Source organism: Manis javanica, chromosome 6 (genome assembly GCF_040802235.1).
Source record: "Manis javanica isolate MJ-LG chromosome 6, MJ_LKY, whole genome shotgun sequence".
Classification (NCBI taxonomy): Eukaryota; Metazoa; Chordata; class Mammalia; order Pholidota; family Manidae; genus Manis; species Manis javanica.
In genome coordinates this window covers 48,346,308-48,365,827 of record NC_133161.1, presented here as the reverse complement: position 1 = coordinate 48,365,827, position 19,520 = coordinate 48,346,308, and the positions used below count along the sequence as shown (strand labels likewise).

Sequence of the window (19,520 nt, the reverse complement as noted above, 5' to 3'; positions counted from 1 at the left end):
AATGATGGGATGGTCTTGACTGGAAACATTTTAGAAACAATTAAATGAAATCTCTAATCTTTATGAAAGGCTATATTCAACATGTTTGCACATGAATAGTAAAATTTTAAAAATCCACATACATAGATTTTACCTACAGATGGTTGAAAAGTGATTTTCTATGATCCTATGATACTTTATGTAATTATCTGTAATTAAATTAGCACAAGGTAAAAATAATCAACTTAAAATAATATAATAAAGTATTTGAAACAATTACTAGGCTAAACATTCTTTTTCATAAAAGAAGTGTCATATGCAACAAAGTGGCAAAAACAGAATGGTGTGAGCTGTGGTTAAGTGTAAATCCTTTAGCAATGAAAATCATTTGTATTATCCTTACTTCTTTGAATAAATTCAGATGACAGCCTTGTTTCATTTCTTCATTCAGTTTGGAGGCCAGATGGCATTAGAATCATTTACTTCACCTTGTTGTGCTTAATTACTACAATCAACACACTATTTTCCAAATTAATCATAACAAAGTAATTTCATTAGTAACACAGCAGGCTGTTGAATTATTAGTATCATAACAGTTTGCAAACAATTAAACTTTATTTGAACCTTAAAAATTTGCAGAGTGGAACATTATTGTAAGATCTAATGGCAATAGAGTACAAATTTAGTACAGAGCAAATAATCAAGCAAAATGCTATATAAAATATGACTTACAATCACCTTTGAAAAAAATTAGCTCTCTAACTGTTCATAGAAAAACAAATAAAAGCTAAGCAAACATAATGAGAATATCACAATTAGCATATTTTCTAACAAGCCATGTTGTTTAAATTCACATTAATGATATTATGATTTTGAAGAGCGTGTGATATATTTATTGTCAAGGGTGTAAAGAAAACTTTCTCCCTGGTAGTATACAAATGCTTTCACCAAATGAGTATAGAGTAGACATGAATTGAAAGTAATGATTATTTTTGCTGCCATACCAATTTTAAACCTTTTGTTTCCTTTCTTATCTTCCACTTACTCAAGTTAAAAGAGAACAAAGGCCAGTGGAGCTCTGGACAGAACTAACACTTTATTTCTGTACTGTCACTGTTGGTAGAGAGACTATCTGGCTTGGAATTGCTGGTCATCAATTGGCTAAGGACTCCCTCTCCTGGATTAACTGTAAAAGGAAGTAAAAATCGTCAAATGCTTTACATTCTGGGTGACTTTGCACCGGCGTGGGGGAGGGGTTTCCAAGTGGTCTCATCTGCAATGAGAGGCTGCTGCCATCTCCTGGCCCAGGACTAAAAGCTTCACTTAGCCCGGAAGCACAAGAAGTATCCACAGGCAAGTGTACGTTTTCAGTGGAAACCCACAACCGCTTTTGCTTTCCAGTATCTCAGGCTTTGAAAACCATGCCACTAAATTCATCTCCAGTTGTCTCACTTTTGCCAAGATGATTTCAATCTATTCCAATAGCTCTATACTAGGGAAAAATTAACAAGTACACAAATTAATTCCCCAAAGTTTTACCTTGACAATGTCTAATTAGTACAGTTAACCTAATCTCTAAAATTAATATGTGTACCTTCTTACATTTGGTATCAGATGATTGCAATACTGAAGGAATAACGGTAAAATGTAAACTGTGAAATGTTGCTTGTAAATAGTTTTATATAAATAATGGAGGTTTTAAAATACTATCAACTTATTTGCCTGGTTAGAATCTCTATAAAGCAAAAATCTGATAAAGTTCAGCAAAGGTACCTACTAAAGAATGATTCAACACTAGGAAATAATATTTACTCCAAATAGTTATCCAACCAGCAGTACATTTTGGTATATATATATTAAGCCATACTAATACCTTGTAGGCATTCAAATACCTTTGACCTCAAATATACATGAAAATGTTATGACATAATCGCACACAGCCCGCTCAGGCAGTACAATGTATGCCTCCGAGGCCAGCCTCTGGCTACCCTTCCACTCTCCTGCTGGCTCATGTTCCCACCTTGATTTCTACACGCTCCTCTCTGAGCCTTCCTTTTCTTTTCATTGCTCTGAGGAGGGTAAAGGACACTCAGATCTGGAGTTGTACTGCTGTGTGGCTGGTCTTCAAAAGCACAGCAATGATTGGACAGGATGAGAGAATGTTATTTTTCCTTCTTACTTTGAGAGTATACTGAGATTCTTTATGGCATTATATTATGCAGAATGGGATTTCTTATGAATTTGTTGTTTTATTAAATTTACACAAAACTATGGCAGAAGACATTGGTAAGCCCATCATCTAACCAGGATATTTGGTATTGATAAGGGCTTTGCACAAACCAGGGTTCTGGTCTACACATTTGTTATGATGGTGACAGTACACTACTATTTGTAATTCTATCACTGCGTTTTCTTGTGGCTATATTTAACATAAGCCAAATTTGCCAATTGGTAAAAATTCTTTCATGAAAACATTTTGTGAAATATAAATACCAAATCACTCATAGAATTTTAACAAAGCAACATTCTTATGATAGCATCTACCAAAAACTTTCATGATATATTCAATTAAAATTTCCATGAAATTATATATACAGTCTAAAAAATAACTGACATCTAATATTAAGGGAAATACAACTCATCCTGTAGTAGCAGTGCCCACAGTGCTGACTCCTTCACACAAATCAAATGACTAAATAAAAACAATTATTTCTTTGAAAAATAGCAACAGGTATAACTTCATGCTTGTATCTGATTAACATTACTATCCTTTATTTAATTCACATCAGAGGAATATTGTAACGAATACATAAAATAACAAAGACAAACGATGTTCAACAAAAGCTGTGAGCTGTCACTCACGCATTCAAAATCATTATAAATCCAGAGTATTTGCAGACTAGCATAAGAATCTTCCTTTTCTGCAGGCAGAAAGGGAAAGTTGCATCTTAATTTTTCTTCCGTTGAAATGTTGATTATTTTTCCTGCTTAGAAAAAAATTACATTTTTAGCCAAATAAAAATGAATGTTTATTCAACATTTTGTTATTTCAGCTCTTCTGAAAGGCCATAAAAGTGGTATTTTACTAATGAGGAGAAGGTCTGGGAAAACAGCTGGTTATTTTCAAAGGGACTTTCCTTAAATAGTCTGCTAATTTCCAAAATAAATTCTATGAAGTTATTTTAAAAATTAAACCAGGTTTTAAAAAAAGAAGAAAAAGATGATTTAGGATCATAATCTTTGTGCTATCAGAAAACTACAAAGGCTTGTAAAAAGGCAAAGACTCATAACACACAGACCAAGAGAACATATGAGCTATTATAGAATATTGGATTAAAATGTACTTACCCAGGACTCTCAAATATCATACATCTCCATTATGTAGGCTTTCGGCACCAAGCCAACGGCTCCTTTCATTTCTCCTACCCACCAGCCATATCTATTGTATTCCTAATTGAAAACAATATGCAATATTAACCTTTAGACTGGTGTAAGTACAGTATCGTTTGTATGCAACTTCTTAGAAATGTTATTTCTTTTTGTAAAAGTTACAAGAGCTTGAACTGCAAAGTGAAACATTTTAATCTTTTTTTTTTGTTTCTGGACACTTTAAAAATGCTGCTAGGCAAATATCTAAATTACCATGTAAGACAAAACCTGTTTATTATTTGGTGTAGAACACAGAAGCAGTCACTAAGGCTAAGAACCTAGCAAAGGAAACTGCATGAGGAAGTAGGCTCTGTGGGACTCTTGCCCTATTATTCTCTCTTTCTTTCTCTCCCTCCCACACCCTCCTCTGTCCTGTCCCTTTCTCTCTCTCTCTGACACACACACACACACACACACACACACACACACACACACACACACACAGAGTGCCACAGCGCCTGGGCAAACACCAGGCACAGAGGATACCAGGTTACAGCCCGGATCTCAAGGATACTATCTTTGCCTTCAAGAAGCTTATCATCTAGCAGATAGGTTATTTTTCACAATGAACTAATTCCTAGTTAAACTCAGATGACCAAAAATGACTTAGAATGCAAGAGATCTGCCTGCCCTTTCTAAGAAAATCTAACATATGAGTATAGACATTTTAAACAGATAAAAGAGAGAATACAAAAAACACTATTAACACCCCAAATTTTTTTAAATGCTCCTTTTAAAAACCTTCCCTAAGGCATTTATTGTTCCTTTTATTGATCATAAACTATATTAGCTAAAGGATGGTTGGAAGGAATTCAAAGGTGGTGTTAGATTCACCCTTCCAGTGGAAGATCAATAGGAACTAAAAGTATCTCCAGTTATAAAGCTGAACGGCAAAACTAGCTGTGAAAAATGGCAATTGGTACATCATTTTTGCATTTTCTTTGCAATGTGAGGTACACCTGCACCTCCATTCCTGCCCCCCAACCCCCGCCTCCTCTGACAGATACACCACAGCTTCAGGCATCACAAACCAGGCTCATACGTCTGCCAGATTGACTAATATATTTGTATCTCAAATTTATTTATGTTTAGTTAGATACAAACAAAGTAAAATGAATTACAAGTTTCAAAAATAACATCATCCAAAAGCAATACTCTGCAAAAATAAATTGTAGGGCCCAAATTCAATTCTTCATGTAAGATAAATTTTTTAAATCCCTCCCAAAAGTAATTCAATAGGCTATGATTTTCCAGCATCGGAGTCACAGATAAATGTGCATATGCATATTGAGTTACATGCAGGAAGGGAATGTTTAGCACTGGCACAAACTTAACATTTGTATTGATTAGTATGCTACTGACCATAGGAAAAGAAAAATCAAACAATTCTTTCATACAAATGTAGCAACATTAGCATGTGGGTATTGATAAGCAGTCCATCAATAGAGAGATTATGGGATTAAAATCTATCCTTTTTAACAGTGGGATGTATCAGAATTAGGGTTATTGGAAGAATATGGTGGCAGGAAAAGGTTAATCCTGCACTTTCTTATTCTAATGAGGGCACAGCTCTGGCCTCTGAGGCAGAGGATTTAAGATTTTAGATGTAACAGTTCACTGACAGTGTGAATTTAGTGGAAAACTGCACAGGATATATTTATCAGTAGAAAATGCCAACTTCCTGAAAGTTATGATTAGCAACTATTATATCCTACTAGGTACCTAATAAAACTGCCCTTTTCAATTTTTAAGGCAATGAATATGATTAGAATCTAATGCTTAACAAAACAAATGTATTTAACCTTCCAGAGGCCAACGGCCTACATTGCAAGATTTCAAAAAGGATAGTTAACAGGTCTGAGTTAAGAACTGAATGTGAAAGCTCTTACTCACTGCCAACCTAAGATTTTAAAGCCTGATTATTTGCAAGGAGTTAAGGGGACTAGAGCCCCAAAGAGCAGACACAGAACACATTCAGTGAGGGGGTGTATTATGACTCCAATCTGCTTTCAGAAATAGCCCTCAACCTGGGTTTCAATGTTTATAGATTCAAATTACAAATCAGAAAGTTTCTATCACTTTACAATATTCTGTTTCAGTTATAATCTGTATTCCCAATTATAGGCACATTGTTGTTCTCAAAAAGCTCACTCACATCCAAATTTGAGAAATTGATTTCCAACAAATCTTTTCACCAAAGGACTAAGGACAAACTTCACACTTCAAAGAATTCTGCAGGTAACCAGGGAGGCCCATTAACTACAAAAGGCAGTGGTAAACAGCAGGGAGGAGCTTATTCAGCTGCAAACAAATCCCTTAAATGTGACATTTCAGGAAAAAATTAAGTTTTAGGCTGAAATAATCTTAAATGTTTCACTTAATTTAAAACAATTGAAAAGCATATGAAATACCTCATAAAACTACTCTAAAATATCACAGGCTTCAATCAGAAAAGGATAAAGATAAAAACCAGAATGTTTATTACTTTACATTTGTACAGAATTCCATATAATACTCCTGTGTGAAATTAAGAGATAAGATAAAATACAGTGAGGTAAAAATATAGCAGGCAAATTTATGGATTGACACTGTGGTCATTAGAGTGTGTCGACAAGACTGCAAACACACAAGCTTTTACTTTTATCGTTACCATCCTTGGGATGAGCCTCCTGAGCAACATGAACCCCAATTAAACCATTCAGAGCTGTAAATTGGAATGAAGATGCTTCCTGGAGTAGAGTATTCTAAACTTCAGCCTGGAGGTGCAACACATGCAAGGTTCCTTTGAAGAAGAAAATCTGCCCTCTTTGCCTTCGCTGTTTGCCGCCCCAAACAAATGTGATTATGAATGATATATTACTTACAGTGAAAAAGAATGCAGCCCATACAATGTTGTCTTGCGGTCCACATTCTAATTATAGTACTGTTCTAAAAGTCACAGGTCAGTCATTAAAGGAAAAAAACACCTCAAACCTTATATTGTTAGTAAACAAAAAATAAACAGACAAAACCATAGCAGGCTGCCATCTAAATCTTCGAAAGGCTAGGAAGCATAACGTCATCATGGCACACGGGACCTCAGGTTCTGGAAGGCCTGCTGTCTGGTATCCTTCACCCTGTTCAGCTCTTAACATCGGCTGAAATGCTAACATAGGCAAGTGGCTGTACTTCAGGAGGACTGATAAAATAATGAAGAGTCCTTTAATCTACAGGAAACCATTCTAGTCAATTTCTAAGAAATATTGCATCCCTTTGTAGGATGTGTAATTATTTTCTATTAATCATGTGCTATAAAGCTACATTATGCGGTTATTCTGTTATCACTAGAAAGAGGCCTGCAGTCAGCTTCTGACAATGTTAGGTAATTACTAACACAAAGCCTCTTTCTCCTCCTGTAGTAATGCTATCAAGATCCAGAGGTGTAGTGATGCTTATTGTATAAAATAGTACTCAAAAGAAATTCAATATCTGCAGAATGGATGGCTGCAAGGCAAATGTCATGTGGCACCACAGAGGCAAAGAAGCCTAACTTACCCAATAATCCGAGAAAGCCATCAGCAAGTAGACAGCACAGTCATGCTTTACCTCCTCTATCTTCAATTTTCACACCATTAAAATAGTTTTTACTTGTCTTACTTTGCAGTTGAAATTTTAGGCCTCAATTAATAGTTATTATGCAATAAATTAAATCAGTTGTGTAACAGAGTGGGAAAAAAGGATTCGTTTTGATAATATGAAGCAGACTTTATTCAACACAACAGTAAACACATGTCCATGTTTTTAACTGTTTACTCATTAACTAAATTTTCTCTCTCTGCTGGTATATTATTTTACACTTAAAGAAGGCTCCAACATTTACTTAAATCCTTTTTGCACCATGACTTTCATTTCTCAAGTATGTTAATCTACTTTCTGCAAAACCATATGGTAGAAGCCTGCCTTAACAGACACTTGAAACACTAATAAGATTTTGTGATGTATTACCCCTTCCAGAAATCAGTTACCAATCTGTTCAAATGCAACAGGTGTTAGAAAGGTTAAAGACTATGTGTCCTTTCTCTAAACATGTATCTGTGCTTGAAAACATACTAGCCTTTTCAGGAAATGAATATTCACAAAATATAAAATACATTGAGTTTCAGAACTAGTCGACTGATTTTCCAACTATTCGCTGATCTTGTCAATTTTTCAGATCATTCATAAACATTGTAGTAGTAGGAAAACTAGATAACTTTAATATACAGAAATACTTTCTTGAAGGCTACCATTTCAATCTCTTCCTTTTTACCATTAACTTAGAAACTTCATAAGAATCTTTTCATTTCTCATACACTCATCATTTTAAAAGGTTCTCTTAAAATGCACAACAGGAACTTAATAACCTCAGTGTCTTACTACTATTACCGACATATTAACTGCTTGGAATCTTAGTCTCCTAACCTGTTAAATGAGGAAATTGATACCAGTAACGTCTAAGGTCCTCCAAGATGCTTGACCACATCATGAACTTGCTTTAAGACACTAAGTCTCCTAGGCTTATGAAAATCAACCTCATTACTTCATAATTTACGATGCAGGTGTGACTTGGAGTTACTCTCGTTCAAAGAATGACTGTTTTTTTCTCCTTGCACCGTGCACTCCGTTTTTAAAGACGGACAAAGGACAAGTAAGGAAACGGTAAGAATTTAATTCTTGTTACAAATTTTAGTTAATATTCCAGAGTCAAGGTACATTTAATTCTAATTTCTACACAGTTATTTAGAATACCTACAATAAAAATAGAATATTCAGAGTGATGATTCACAGATACTGTTAGGCAAAGAAAGATCAAATCGTGTTCAGCAAAAGGTGGCCTTCGTGTTTTACCAACCAGATACACGACTCTGCAACTGTTCTCGGGTTCACCCTCCTCTCTCTCTTGGCAACTGTCATCACTCTAGGTCAGGCATTCATCCACTCACCCTGTAGTACTGCATCATCAGCTTGGCCTTGCTTCTTCCTGGAAACTGCTGTTGTCAATTTACTTTGCTGCTCAAGAACTTACACTAGCTCCTCAATGCCTAAGTTGTGCGCTCCTCTGCTGGGCTCTTCCCCACCCTGCTAGCAACATTCTCCTCTCAGGGCTCTGGTTCAGACAGCCTTTCACACCACACTCATTCCTACCTCTGCACATGGGGCTCCCTCCCCAGAGAATATCACCCTTTCCTCACCCAAATCCTAACCAGTGACACCAATGCCTGACTCAAGTTACCCAGCTGTCGTGAATTTTCCCCCAAATTATCTATTCCATACTTACATCTCCCATTTCAAACTAAGCATTTATCCCTCAGTATATTTAATGTACTTCACCTTTGTCCCTTCAACTAAACTTCAACAAACTCACTGAGCAATGTCTTACACTCAATCTGTATGTCCCACACTGTAGGATGTATAAAAGGTGTTAAATATATATCGGATGATAAAATATATTCTATCTTTATTTTGGATTATGCACCAATTGCCCATATTAAATATTTTCTTAAGAAGTGTAATTTCTAATAAGAACATCTTTTCCTTTGTATATATCAGACACAGTGGAAGAATTTTAATAATAACTAAACAAGTAGTTGTTCTTGAGTATGTTTGGCTTTGTGATCTGAAGTGTGTTGCTCCTGGTTGTGGCTGGTTGTTGCCAAGCATGTTTTTCAATGCATGATATAAGGTACCTTGTCCACAGACTTAAATTCCACCTATGGAAAGGAAGTTATCTATCTCCTGCAGAACTAGGACCAAATAATTCAGTTCTTCAAAGAAATGAGTTCAGTTAATTTACTAAGTGTTGAACCGGTTAGGACAGAACCCTACAAAGGTAGAAACAGTGTAGCAGGTATAAGGGAAATTTTACTGGGATTTCAGCTCCTATTTATTATTTTTGTGATAATTTTCCCAGAAGATCCAGTCCCATCCCAGCTCTATTACTAACTAGGCATGTGACCTTGGACAATCCCCAAGTTTTTTAGGGATGATTTTGGGGGGGTTATATTTATATTACTCTTTAAGACTGTACAATAATACAGTTACATACTTAACATGAATCAATAGTGGAATTACTATACATCTGGACCCTTACAAAATTGCCTTTATGAAATATGTTGTTATATTTACTATAAAAATTTTTTTGAGTTTATTATCTGCCACTATATACTTATATAAAGTTGAGGTCAGGTAATCAGTAATTCCAGAAATTCATGTGGGAATTTTTTTAAGTCACCTGTGCTGAGAAAAACCAAGATCCCTTTTTTATGATTAGAAGGACTGATTCGCTCCTTTTCTCTCTCTTTTTCGGTTTGGTTGCCAAGAAGCTCAGGGTAGAGCTGGAAGCTCAAGTGCAAACACCCACTTACCTTTGAAGGTCTCCATGGAGGTCTTCCTCTCTTCCTTAGCCTTTTATTTACTTTTCCCAGTTACGTTGAGCCTTGAGATTTCCCACCTAGGAAGTGACGGGCTGGCACTAAGGTGCCCATAACTCTATTTGCCAAAATGTTAGGTATTAGGGAGGCGAAAATACTTCAGGCAGTGTCTTCCTCAAGGAGGTCAGGGCTGAGAGAGAGCAATAGATGATCCTAGTACTGGTCCACTTAGATGTAGCAAAGTAGACAGAGAAAGGGCACTAGGGCAAATCTGCACTGACTCCAGGAGAGGTACTTACTAGCTGGTATCCTCAAGCAATTTACAAAAGAACCTTCCTGAGCATCAGTTTCCTCATCTGCAAAATCCTAACACCACCACTTCATGGGTTATCTTAAGGAGCACATAAGTGGAAGCATGCTGGGTGCCAAGAACAGGATATCATAGGTATGCAACAACTTTTCATCCCCTCCCTTTCCATTCCCACTACTCGGTGCAGTGGAATACCAGGGCAACAAAAACCAGTGTTCGCAAGTGCACTGCAAGGCAATCTGAGTACTGTGAGAGCTCTCTACCCTGCTCTTCCAAAGGAGATCTGAACTTTAAAGGGATGAGGAGGAAGGCATCTCAGAGGACTGGAGGTGTGCTATCTATACATTGAGCGGGGTTCTGATTTCGGGGGGGCACAAGGGCATAAGAAACCATGGATTTTTCACTTTAGGAATTCTAAAAAAATGACCAAAATGGTGCTTTTCTTTAAAGTTATTTTGTTTTGCTCCTGGTAACCCCTTGCTTATTCCATGCAGAATTAAACGATTTAGGCCCTGCAGCCTATAGCAGCCCCTCCATGGCCACCCCCACTCACCTTGCATCCTGACACTGCCTCTGGCTTATCTGCTACCTCTCAAGCCAATGCAGGGGGTTGAGTCTGCCAGCCTCAACCTCCCTTTTATCTGTCAACATTTTCCTGGAATGCTCCCTCCATTTTATGTAAGAGAAAATAGGGAAGTACTCAAGCATGTTGTTTGCACACAGATAACAAGAGGAGTCCCATGAGTGGAACCAGATCTTCTGCTGTGGTGCTGTGTCCACAGACAGCTTATCACTACTAGGGAGTGCTGGGTGCTAACTAGCAGGACTGCCTGTTCCTGCTTCACTGTGTCCCAGTCCACAACATCCCTATGTTGACAGCACAGAAACAAAATGGCATCTGACCCAAATGAACACAGTCTCAAGTCTAAGTCTAAATACTCGTCCTCCTTCCCCAAAGGTTGTAAGACATGATAACATTTTAGAAAGTAACTTAGTGTCAACAGACTGTGTCCTATATTGAAATGCCCTAGTTACTCTCCAGCAGTTGGTTATGCTATTTGTGGTGTGCTGGGTCAGATTGTCCCAGATGGAAAAACTAAGAGAGCTAAAAAGTAACTCTGTCAGAAGAGCTCAGCAAGACTTCCACTTTATTCTATTTTTCTAGTAGGTTTGGAGCCAAAAAGGCCCCGAGTAACTGAATCTTTGCATTTTCATGAGAAGCAAATGCTCAGTGACAGTCATAACTCACCAATCACTGGAAAAAGTCACAAACAGATATGATGGGAGGCAATGCTTGAAACTCCAACCAATACACACAAAACAATGAAATACCCTTTTATTTATTTATGCCCTTATTGTAGATTAGTGAACACTGGCAACCTACATTTCCTGTTTTTGACTTAATAAAAAATTTCTCAAATAACTGCAAAGCTCAAGTCACATGTGTTCTAGGCAAAATATTCCAGGCTTCTTTACTCTCCTATTTTTCTGTTAATACCAGACACAGAAGCATGCCTCTTTCCTGTTGAAGCATATCTCTTCTGTCATTAAGTCTCTAAAATAATTTATTGCTTCAAGAGTAAGGGTAGGAATGCGGTCAGCAATTTTCTGATGAGTACAGATTGAAAGATAAACTAATAGAAGATGTAAATCCAGAACTGCGAGTAACATAAGCAAAGAGGTATGCAGAGCTATGGAACATGCCTATAGCTATATGACCTGGATCCTGCTATTAAAATTATGAAATTTCACAAACATAGTTCTAGGAAAATACTAACTACAATATTATGTGCATGTTTAAGGTGGTAATAAAACTGAAATGCAGACTAGTACAAGAATCTAGCATGATTTCAAACAACCTGATTCCTTAAAAAAATTTTTCTTCTACCTCAAATATTATTTTCCCCCCATCAAATGAGCCTGAACAGGTCTTGTGTTTCAGTGAAATAATTCACTAACAATGCAGTTTTCATTAAAATTACAAATTTCACTTTCACCCATCCCTGTAAATATGCTCTATTTTTTTTAGAAGAGTGAAAAAGATTTCTATAAATCTCCACTGACCTATTGAAGTATATAATGTGTTTTATTTTAACACATAAACACAACAGCAACCCTCTATGAAAAGAACTGTAAGCAGAAAATTGCTGGTTCTCCTTTTCAGGCACGCAGTATTTAGATTTATTATTAGTAAGATTCAAAGGTGAAAACTAAGAAAATGCCGGACATTTTGAAGGAGGGGCTAGCTCAAGCACAGGTCACATGACAGCTGCTAATTGGAAAGATGTTAAAAAGAAAAGGGGGGAAGGGCAGGGTATCTGCCTACTATTCCTTCTTTATTGATACATTTGATTTTCAGTAAAATTTTTTTAAAAGGCTAACATTTGTACAGCTCTCAAAAGAGGCCTGAAATAAACAAATCACCCCCACTGACTGAGCACAGCTGACACCCCATCGAGGCTTCCTTGCAAAAACAGAAAAAGACGGAATTTTAAAATCAAACCGTACTTCTACAGTGAATTTTAATGAAGACAGTCCAACCCGTTAAATCTTTTCCTGTTATTACATTTACAAAATTAAACACTATTTATTATAATGTATGCCATTTTATTTCTTGATCTGTCTAATGTTACTATTCAGAGAATGTTATACTGAAAGAAAGCATCTTTCCTTAAACTATCAGTGTTGCCTTTTTCTTAGAGAATTTTCAGAACTGAAAACCTTCTAGAAGGTAAGTTAAATCAAACAGTGATAGTTAAATATTGCAAATCATAGATGAGTTAATTATGAAAAGTAGGCTGTTTTTCTTTAAAATCTTTTAATGTTGTTATTTATTAGAAAAGTTGTGGCATTAATTTCTTTACAAAGACATTTCTACATCTCTACAAATATTGTGTTAGACTCCTTAAATGTATTCTTCCTTATGTATACAAGTTTTATATTTAATTCAGAATGATGAAAAACATTTTTTATGATTAATGTTAATACTTTATTGACATGAGATAGGAAAGTAATAACCCATAGCTAGCTTTAAAGTTGAATTTATGACATCATTTTAATTGTGCACATTAGTGGCAAATACCTGCACCACTCATTCTGAGCCACTAGATGGTGTAAAAAATAAAATGGTAAAATTTCATTTCATCACCATGAAATCTAAATGTAACTCTGAGAAAAATTAAACAAAGTTCTAGGCATATAACAAAGTTATTGATTTCTATACTAATTGCCCTTAAAAAAAGTCTATCAATACATAACATCAGCTCTACCTTGCTCTAGAATAATTGCCCTAGAAATAAGCAATTATTGAATAATTTTTTGTTCTCTTCTAAGGACTTGAGTTCTGAATTTATAATAATACCAAGCATTCAAATTGCTCTAAGCATTCACATATTAAATAAATTTATGATATTAAATTTATTGGTGAAGATTATTAAGGAGCCTCCAGAGATTCCTATCTGAACTTGCCCAGAGCAAAGTGGGGAAGTAAGAGTCTTCACAAACATACAGTGAGCCCTAAAGCGACCTGACAACCAACAGCCAGGACAGCCACCAATGGCCCAGAATTCATCCAGATACTTTTCAGAGCTCTAAGTGTCCCTTCCTTTTGTACTCACCAAGATTCATCTGGTTGATTATACTAGGACTATGGGTATTTAATCATCCAGCTGATTGGGCTAATATGCTGGCTAACCATGTCTCATCCCTTCTTTCAAAAGCCAGGATAAGCTCCAGACAACATACCCATAGTTAGAAGGCTGCTCACGAATGATGCTGATGACAGAACTTGAAGCCTTGTGAAAGGCTGACAGAAGAAGGATTTTAGATCAGCCTGTACTCCACTTAGAGCATTTAGAAATTTTAGATGGCAGCATATTCTCTAAGCTGCCCACCACTAACTGTAACTCTATGATCAGGCTTCATATATGTAAAATTACAGGCTCTACAAAATGGTTGTGAGAACAGGAATTACCTCCCCCAGAATCCTGGAAGTATGGTACATACCTATGATTGTATTTTTAATTTTATATAAACAGAAAATTATTTTCTGAGGCAATGGTAGAAAGGAGATGTGCCTGTGAGAACACTGCTTGTTTCGCAGTCTGTCCTGGAGGTTGGTACTCAGGTTTGCAGCAACAGACCCCTTGATTCATAAAACAGGTTTTAAGAACAGACCTACACGTTCATATTTTACAAAGGAGTACAATAGCTATATGCCACTTGTACACAATTTCAGCTAAATTGGTGAAAGAAACTATAAGGTAACTTGAGGGATAATTCCAAGAAAGTTTCTTGGACATGAACTAAACTTGTCTGAGTTGGATTCTATATTAAGTACTTCACTCAAAAAGCTATTGTCTTGAGGACAATTAAATGCTCAATAATAGGCTTAATGAAGAAGCAGTAATATAGCTTCCAAGACCCGAAAGCATCTTTCTTAAAAAATAAAAACAAAAACATGCTAATGAGCAGAGGACTGGGGGAAATAATTGACAACTGTCAGCTTTGAGCACCTCAACTAACAATTATTACAGCTGGCCGTATTTACTTACTAAATATTTTCCCCAATAATCTACAAGTGTTTATATAGTATTCCTTTTGGATTCTTGATGCCTCGAAGGTGCCTACCACATTGTAGGTACTTAATGACAGTTTCAAATTAAACACAAGGAAGGAAGGAAGGAGAATACAAGCACGAGAGAAAAAGAGACTGGGAGTCCTTGTCTGGGGAGTCCAGATGCCCAGTTAAGTACTGGCTCTGGCCCCTTCTTGACCCAAGCCCCTTACCTGGAAAACCAAGAATAGACAGATGATCATCACAAAGATTCCTCACTCAGATGTCCTAGGATTCTCTGTGTTATGATTTTATACACCAGCCATCTAGTGTTAAAATTCAGTAAGAGGCCTTATTTCCAAATTCTCTTCTGTATCTCACAAGCCATACTATCTTTCTGAAAAGTCCAAAATATTTCTCTAATCAAGAAACCATATTAAACTCCTGGACTTATGCTTTATATAACATTTCCTCACTTATGGATAGCTTCCATACAACATTTGTTTCTAAAAAAACCTCATCAGTAGACTGAAGGAGGTTTTTAAATCTCTATTTTACAGTAGGGAAAGTGGAAATATGAAAATTAAGGGAGCTCACATATGTCATGAAAAGTGTAATCACAGTAAGAAACTTGACGTTCAGATCTAAGGACAGAAAGATTTGGAATAATCCAGTATCTTCAGAGGGGGTGACAATGGTTTTTTTTATATATAAAGATGAATTCATAGCAACATATGCTGCTATTGTTTACAAATACAGTTATGTTAAGCTTAAAAAAAATTACCTAAACCTGTCTGAATAGAAAAAGCATTGCTTTTAAATTGTCGGAACATGAATGTATTTATATAAAGATGAAAAACTTGTTCTATAAACACAGTATTTCCAGTAGTGAATAGCAGACAAAATCAGAATAAGCACACAGAAGAATAAAAAGGAAAAGGAAAGAAAAACATAATAAATAACCTAATACCTTACAATGTTAACTTTCACAGAAGTATATTGTTTCAAGAGAAGGCAGTGTGTGGATGTTAGCCAAAGGTAAACACACTGTCAAGTTGAATCCTGTTATCTGATTGTGTTTAAAATTCGATTATATTTCACTTGACAAAATAATTAATTATTGTGAACCCGCAATTGTTAACAAGGACCTTAAAGAATTCCAACTGGCACTTTTCCCCAGTGTTGTAAGTCCAAATGCACAAAAATCTAGCATTGCATCCATCCTTTACAGTTTTCATTTGAGGATGTCTTTTTACCTTGCTAAGAATGTAAATCACATCACCACGTTTAAATGACAGCTCATCAGAAAGAGCTCCTGTGCAGTCCCACAAACCCTGGTAAAAATTAGCATAATCAGTGCTTTTATCTCCTAGGAAGAAGAAAGAGAAAACGTGAGTCAGACCTTTAATGCAATGGGCCCTCATTTAAAAATAAACCAATAGATATGAAGGACCTCCCCAAGCTCCCAAAATAATCTGAAAAAAAAATTCTGTTCTGATTCGAAGAACACTTCATTACACCCACACAAGAATCCTACTTCTTACATATATAATTAAGGACCATTTTCTAAAAGATCTGATTTTGAATGTTTGTTTTCTTTCCCTTCTTTTCATGTTTTCATCAAAAACCTGTAATTGCAATGTGTTCTTATCAAGTAGCACATAAAAGTTCTTTCCCACTTATTTTTTTATAATGAACCAAAGCCCACTTGCAACAATTTTTGGAGAAGATTCAGCCACATTGCATAATGAGCAATATCCGTGAGATGTGATAAACATACTGTAAAATAACCACCTTACAGAATCGGGACACTTCATAAAAATAACAATAATAATAATAATAAAAGAGCCAAGGTACAAATATAACCTGAACTAGGAAACACATTTTATTTTTTTATTTAAAACCTAAAGCTGGTTAAAGGAAGAAGATAAAGTAGAAATAATATAAAGGGTAATTCCAGCTGTTATCTTTGAGGACTTTGGTACTCTAAGCCTCTCAAAGTTATTTCTAAAATATTTTAGCAACTTTCAAATTGCCAATGCTGAAGCTACACTTCTCAAGATTTCTGTCAGCCCTAGTTTCAGACATGAGGCTCTGAATAAACATGCAACATACAGTGGAGTTATCAGCTCATCCTTCTAACAGCATAAGCACAATGGATGTGATGTGCTCAAACTGCCATACAGACCATTAACTGATTGATTATTTAGCGCTCTCCGCTCTGTAATACCACAATAAACCGGGTAATAAATGCTTTGTCACTTATACAATGGGGGTCTCTTGAAACACAGCACAGAGTTAAACACACTGGATCCTTTTGTTATGCTGAGAACTGTTTGCTGTTTTTAATTTCATGATAATTGAGTTTTGATGAGTTAACACAAAAAGTACGCAACGAGTATCAGTATGATGTCCGTGTGTGTTCACTAACCAGGCAGAACATGGACGTGCTGACAACTTCCATCACTAGAATGTCATCTTTAAATTCTGAGGGGATAACTGTGGAGCCACACACTGGACCAGGGCTGTCATCTTAGTTTTGTTATATGGCTCTCAAACAGCAGGCTCCTTGGTAATTCCAACACAACTAGTCACATTAGCATGTCATTAGGGTGTGCATCTTACTACACATAGTTTGTGATTTACACACAGTGTTAAGTTAGAAATTTTTAAAATGCTCTTTAATATATGAAACATTTTTTAAAGCCAAAAACAAAATCTGACTAATACAGAGTCTGAATATTTCAGAAGATGATATTTTTCAATTATACTTGAAGAAAATAAAGGACGAGAATACACAAGCCAGCAAAATCCTCCCATTAATTTTTTTCTCCTATTTTCTAAAAATAGAAAAAGAGAGAGAAGAATGGAGAGAAAATGGGAAAAGGAAAGAAAGGAAGGAGGGAGGGGGACAGAGAGAGACAGACACCTACTGACGTCTCCACTCCAGCATTTGAGTACTTGTCACCAATGCCAGCAGGGATGTGTACAAGCCTGTAAATCCAAACAAGAACTAACAATGCTTGTGGCCGCCCTTCATTCCACTTCACCCCAAGGCACGTATGAGGTAAATTCTATAAATGGACACTAGAGGGCACTCCGGCTGGACAGATCATTTCAAACGTCAATTTTTTTTTTTTTAGAAAAAATTACTTAATAATAAAGTGACTGATTTCCTTTAAAAACCACTTATTTAGACAAATAGAGATTTAGAAGTTGAAACATTCTAGTCAGATTAAATCAACTGTTAACTGGGTCAAATGTTGTGCCCCATGCAGTCCGTCAGTGTCAGTTTAAAAGTCAAGGAATTAGAGCAAAGAGAGGGTGACGTCATTTCACAGGCAAACCCTCCCCCACCATCGCTGGCCAGGAGGTGAAAGGAGCTCGACAGCTGGTTTCCCCAGTCGAGGTTCCCGTGTGGTCCCCATGCTGCTCGGCCTTACACTTGATCCAAAAAGTTTAAAGGAACAAAACTTGGGCTAAAATCTAGAGTAGAAGTTAAGCTTAGCTACAGCATCCCAGTGGGCTCCTAGCTGTCCAGCTTGCTGCCTGCCCTTTCTTTCTCTGATCACCTCACGATAGTTTTCATTCAATAGACTTTCAAGAGGTAGGGGAAAGAAGGAAGGAAAAGGAAAGTACATAGTGATTTCTAACACATAATCCTTTTCACTTTGGGGTCTCTTCCCCTCGATGCGCTTGGTGAAACTCCCATTAACACTAATGGGAGTTACAGGAGCACAGGAGGGGAAGAAGACCCCCGCTGGGCGCGAGATGCATCTCTCCCTAGATGTGCATCGTGAGCATTTCATTAAATCTCACTGCTGTAAAGAGGCAACAGAGCTAGCGATCTGGCAATACTAGGAAAAAGATGCATTTTCTACTGTGCTTTCTATGATCTTGATGATGATGTTACCCAAAGACTAACCTCATTTCTGTGTCCCATAAGTGAGCTCTGCTCAAGAATACTAAGTTGTTCATGTCACATGGCTACATGTACATACAATTTACTATTCTATTTCAGTGTGCAATACTAGTTATAAAGCAGAAGAATCACATAGGGAGAAAGCCCGGCACTACATGTTTATTCGCCTTAGTCTCCTCAGGAAAGTCATGTTAAAATTCTGTGTATGAATGCTAGACATAAAAATTGGGAACTAACTTGTTCCTCAGAAAGCAGCAAGGTCTTCTGGTTTACTTTATAAAATTTTAGGTGTGGCAAAACATATTAAGAAAAATTTCTCATAGATATACCCTCAGAAGCACAGTGGGTTCATAATAATTAGCACTGTTTATCTATACAGTGAAAAATAATCCATGTAAGATATATTTTTAAGAAACAACAACACAACAAAAAAAAATGGGATGAGGCACAATGTCACAGACCCTGGATAAACGTACATTCTGAATGCAGTGAAGTCTGTTTGGTTGTCTTTACTGCATGGATTAATTCCCCTATTATATTCACATCATGATCTATGTTTTCAAAATTACCCCCCCCCCAAAAAAAAATCACCTCATTATGTTTCTTGCCCTGAGAGGCTTGAATGCTTAAAAAAGAAGGTAAAAAAAAAAAGTATCTAAATTAGCCAGGCTGTGAAGGATTTAGACAATGTACTTGTTCCTGTTTTTGAAAACATATAAAAAACTGATCATTGGGCAATAATAAAGATTTGCTATAAAAGTATGAACCAAATATTGGCTAAACTTTTCCAATAATGAAAAGATTTTAAGAATACGATGACAATGTATGAAACATACAATAATAAGATAATGGAGAATCTCTCCTTGAATAGTGTTAGAGGTTGAAAAACTATTTTGGTAAGGTAAGCATATTTTACAATGTTAAAAAAATAAAATG

General features: G+C 36.2%; 1 protein-coding gene across 3 annotated transcripts in view; it reads right to left on the bottom strand.

Moving 5' to 3' along the window:
- Positions 1-564: 564 nt before the first annotated feature.
- Positions 565-19,520, bottom strand: part of SKAP2 (src kinase associated phosphoprotein 2) — a 193,532-nt gene continuing 174,576 nt past the window's right edge. For 2 of the 3 annotated variants that reach the window (XM_037027407.2, XM_073238680.1), the window contains 3 exons: positions 15,919-16,031; positions 3,328-3,429; positions 565-2,966 (listed from right to left, as the gene is read on the bottom strand). In XM_037027407.2, the coding sequence (XP_036883302.1) occupies positions 3,337-3,429; positions 15,919-16,031 (206 nt within the window). In that variant the 3' untranslated portion in view covers positions 565-2,966; positions 3,328-3,336. The remainder of the gene's footprint in view (positions 2,967-3,327; positions 3,430-15,918; positions 16,032-19,520) is intronic. The other variant, XM_017670686.3, reaches the window with a different exon arrangement.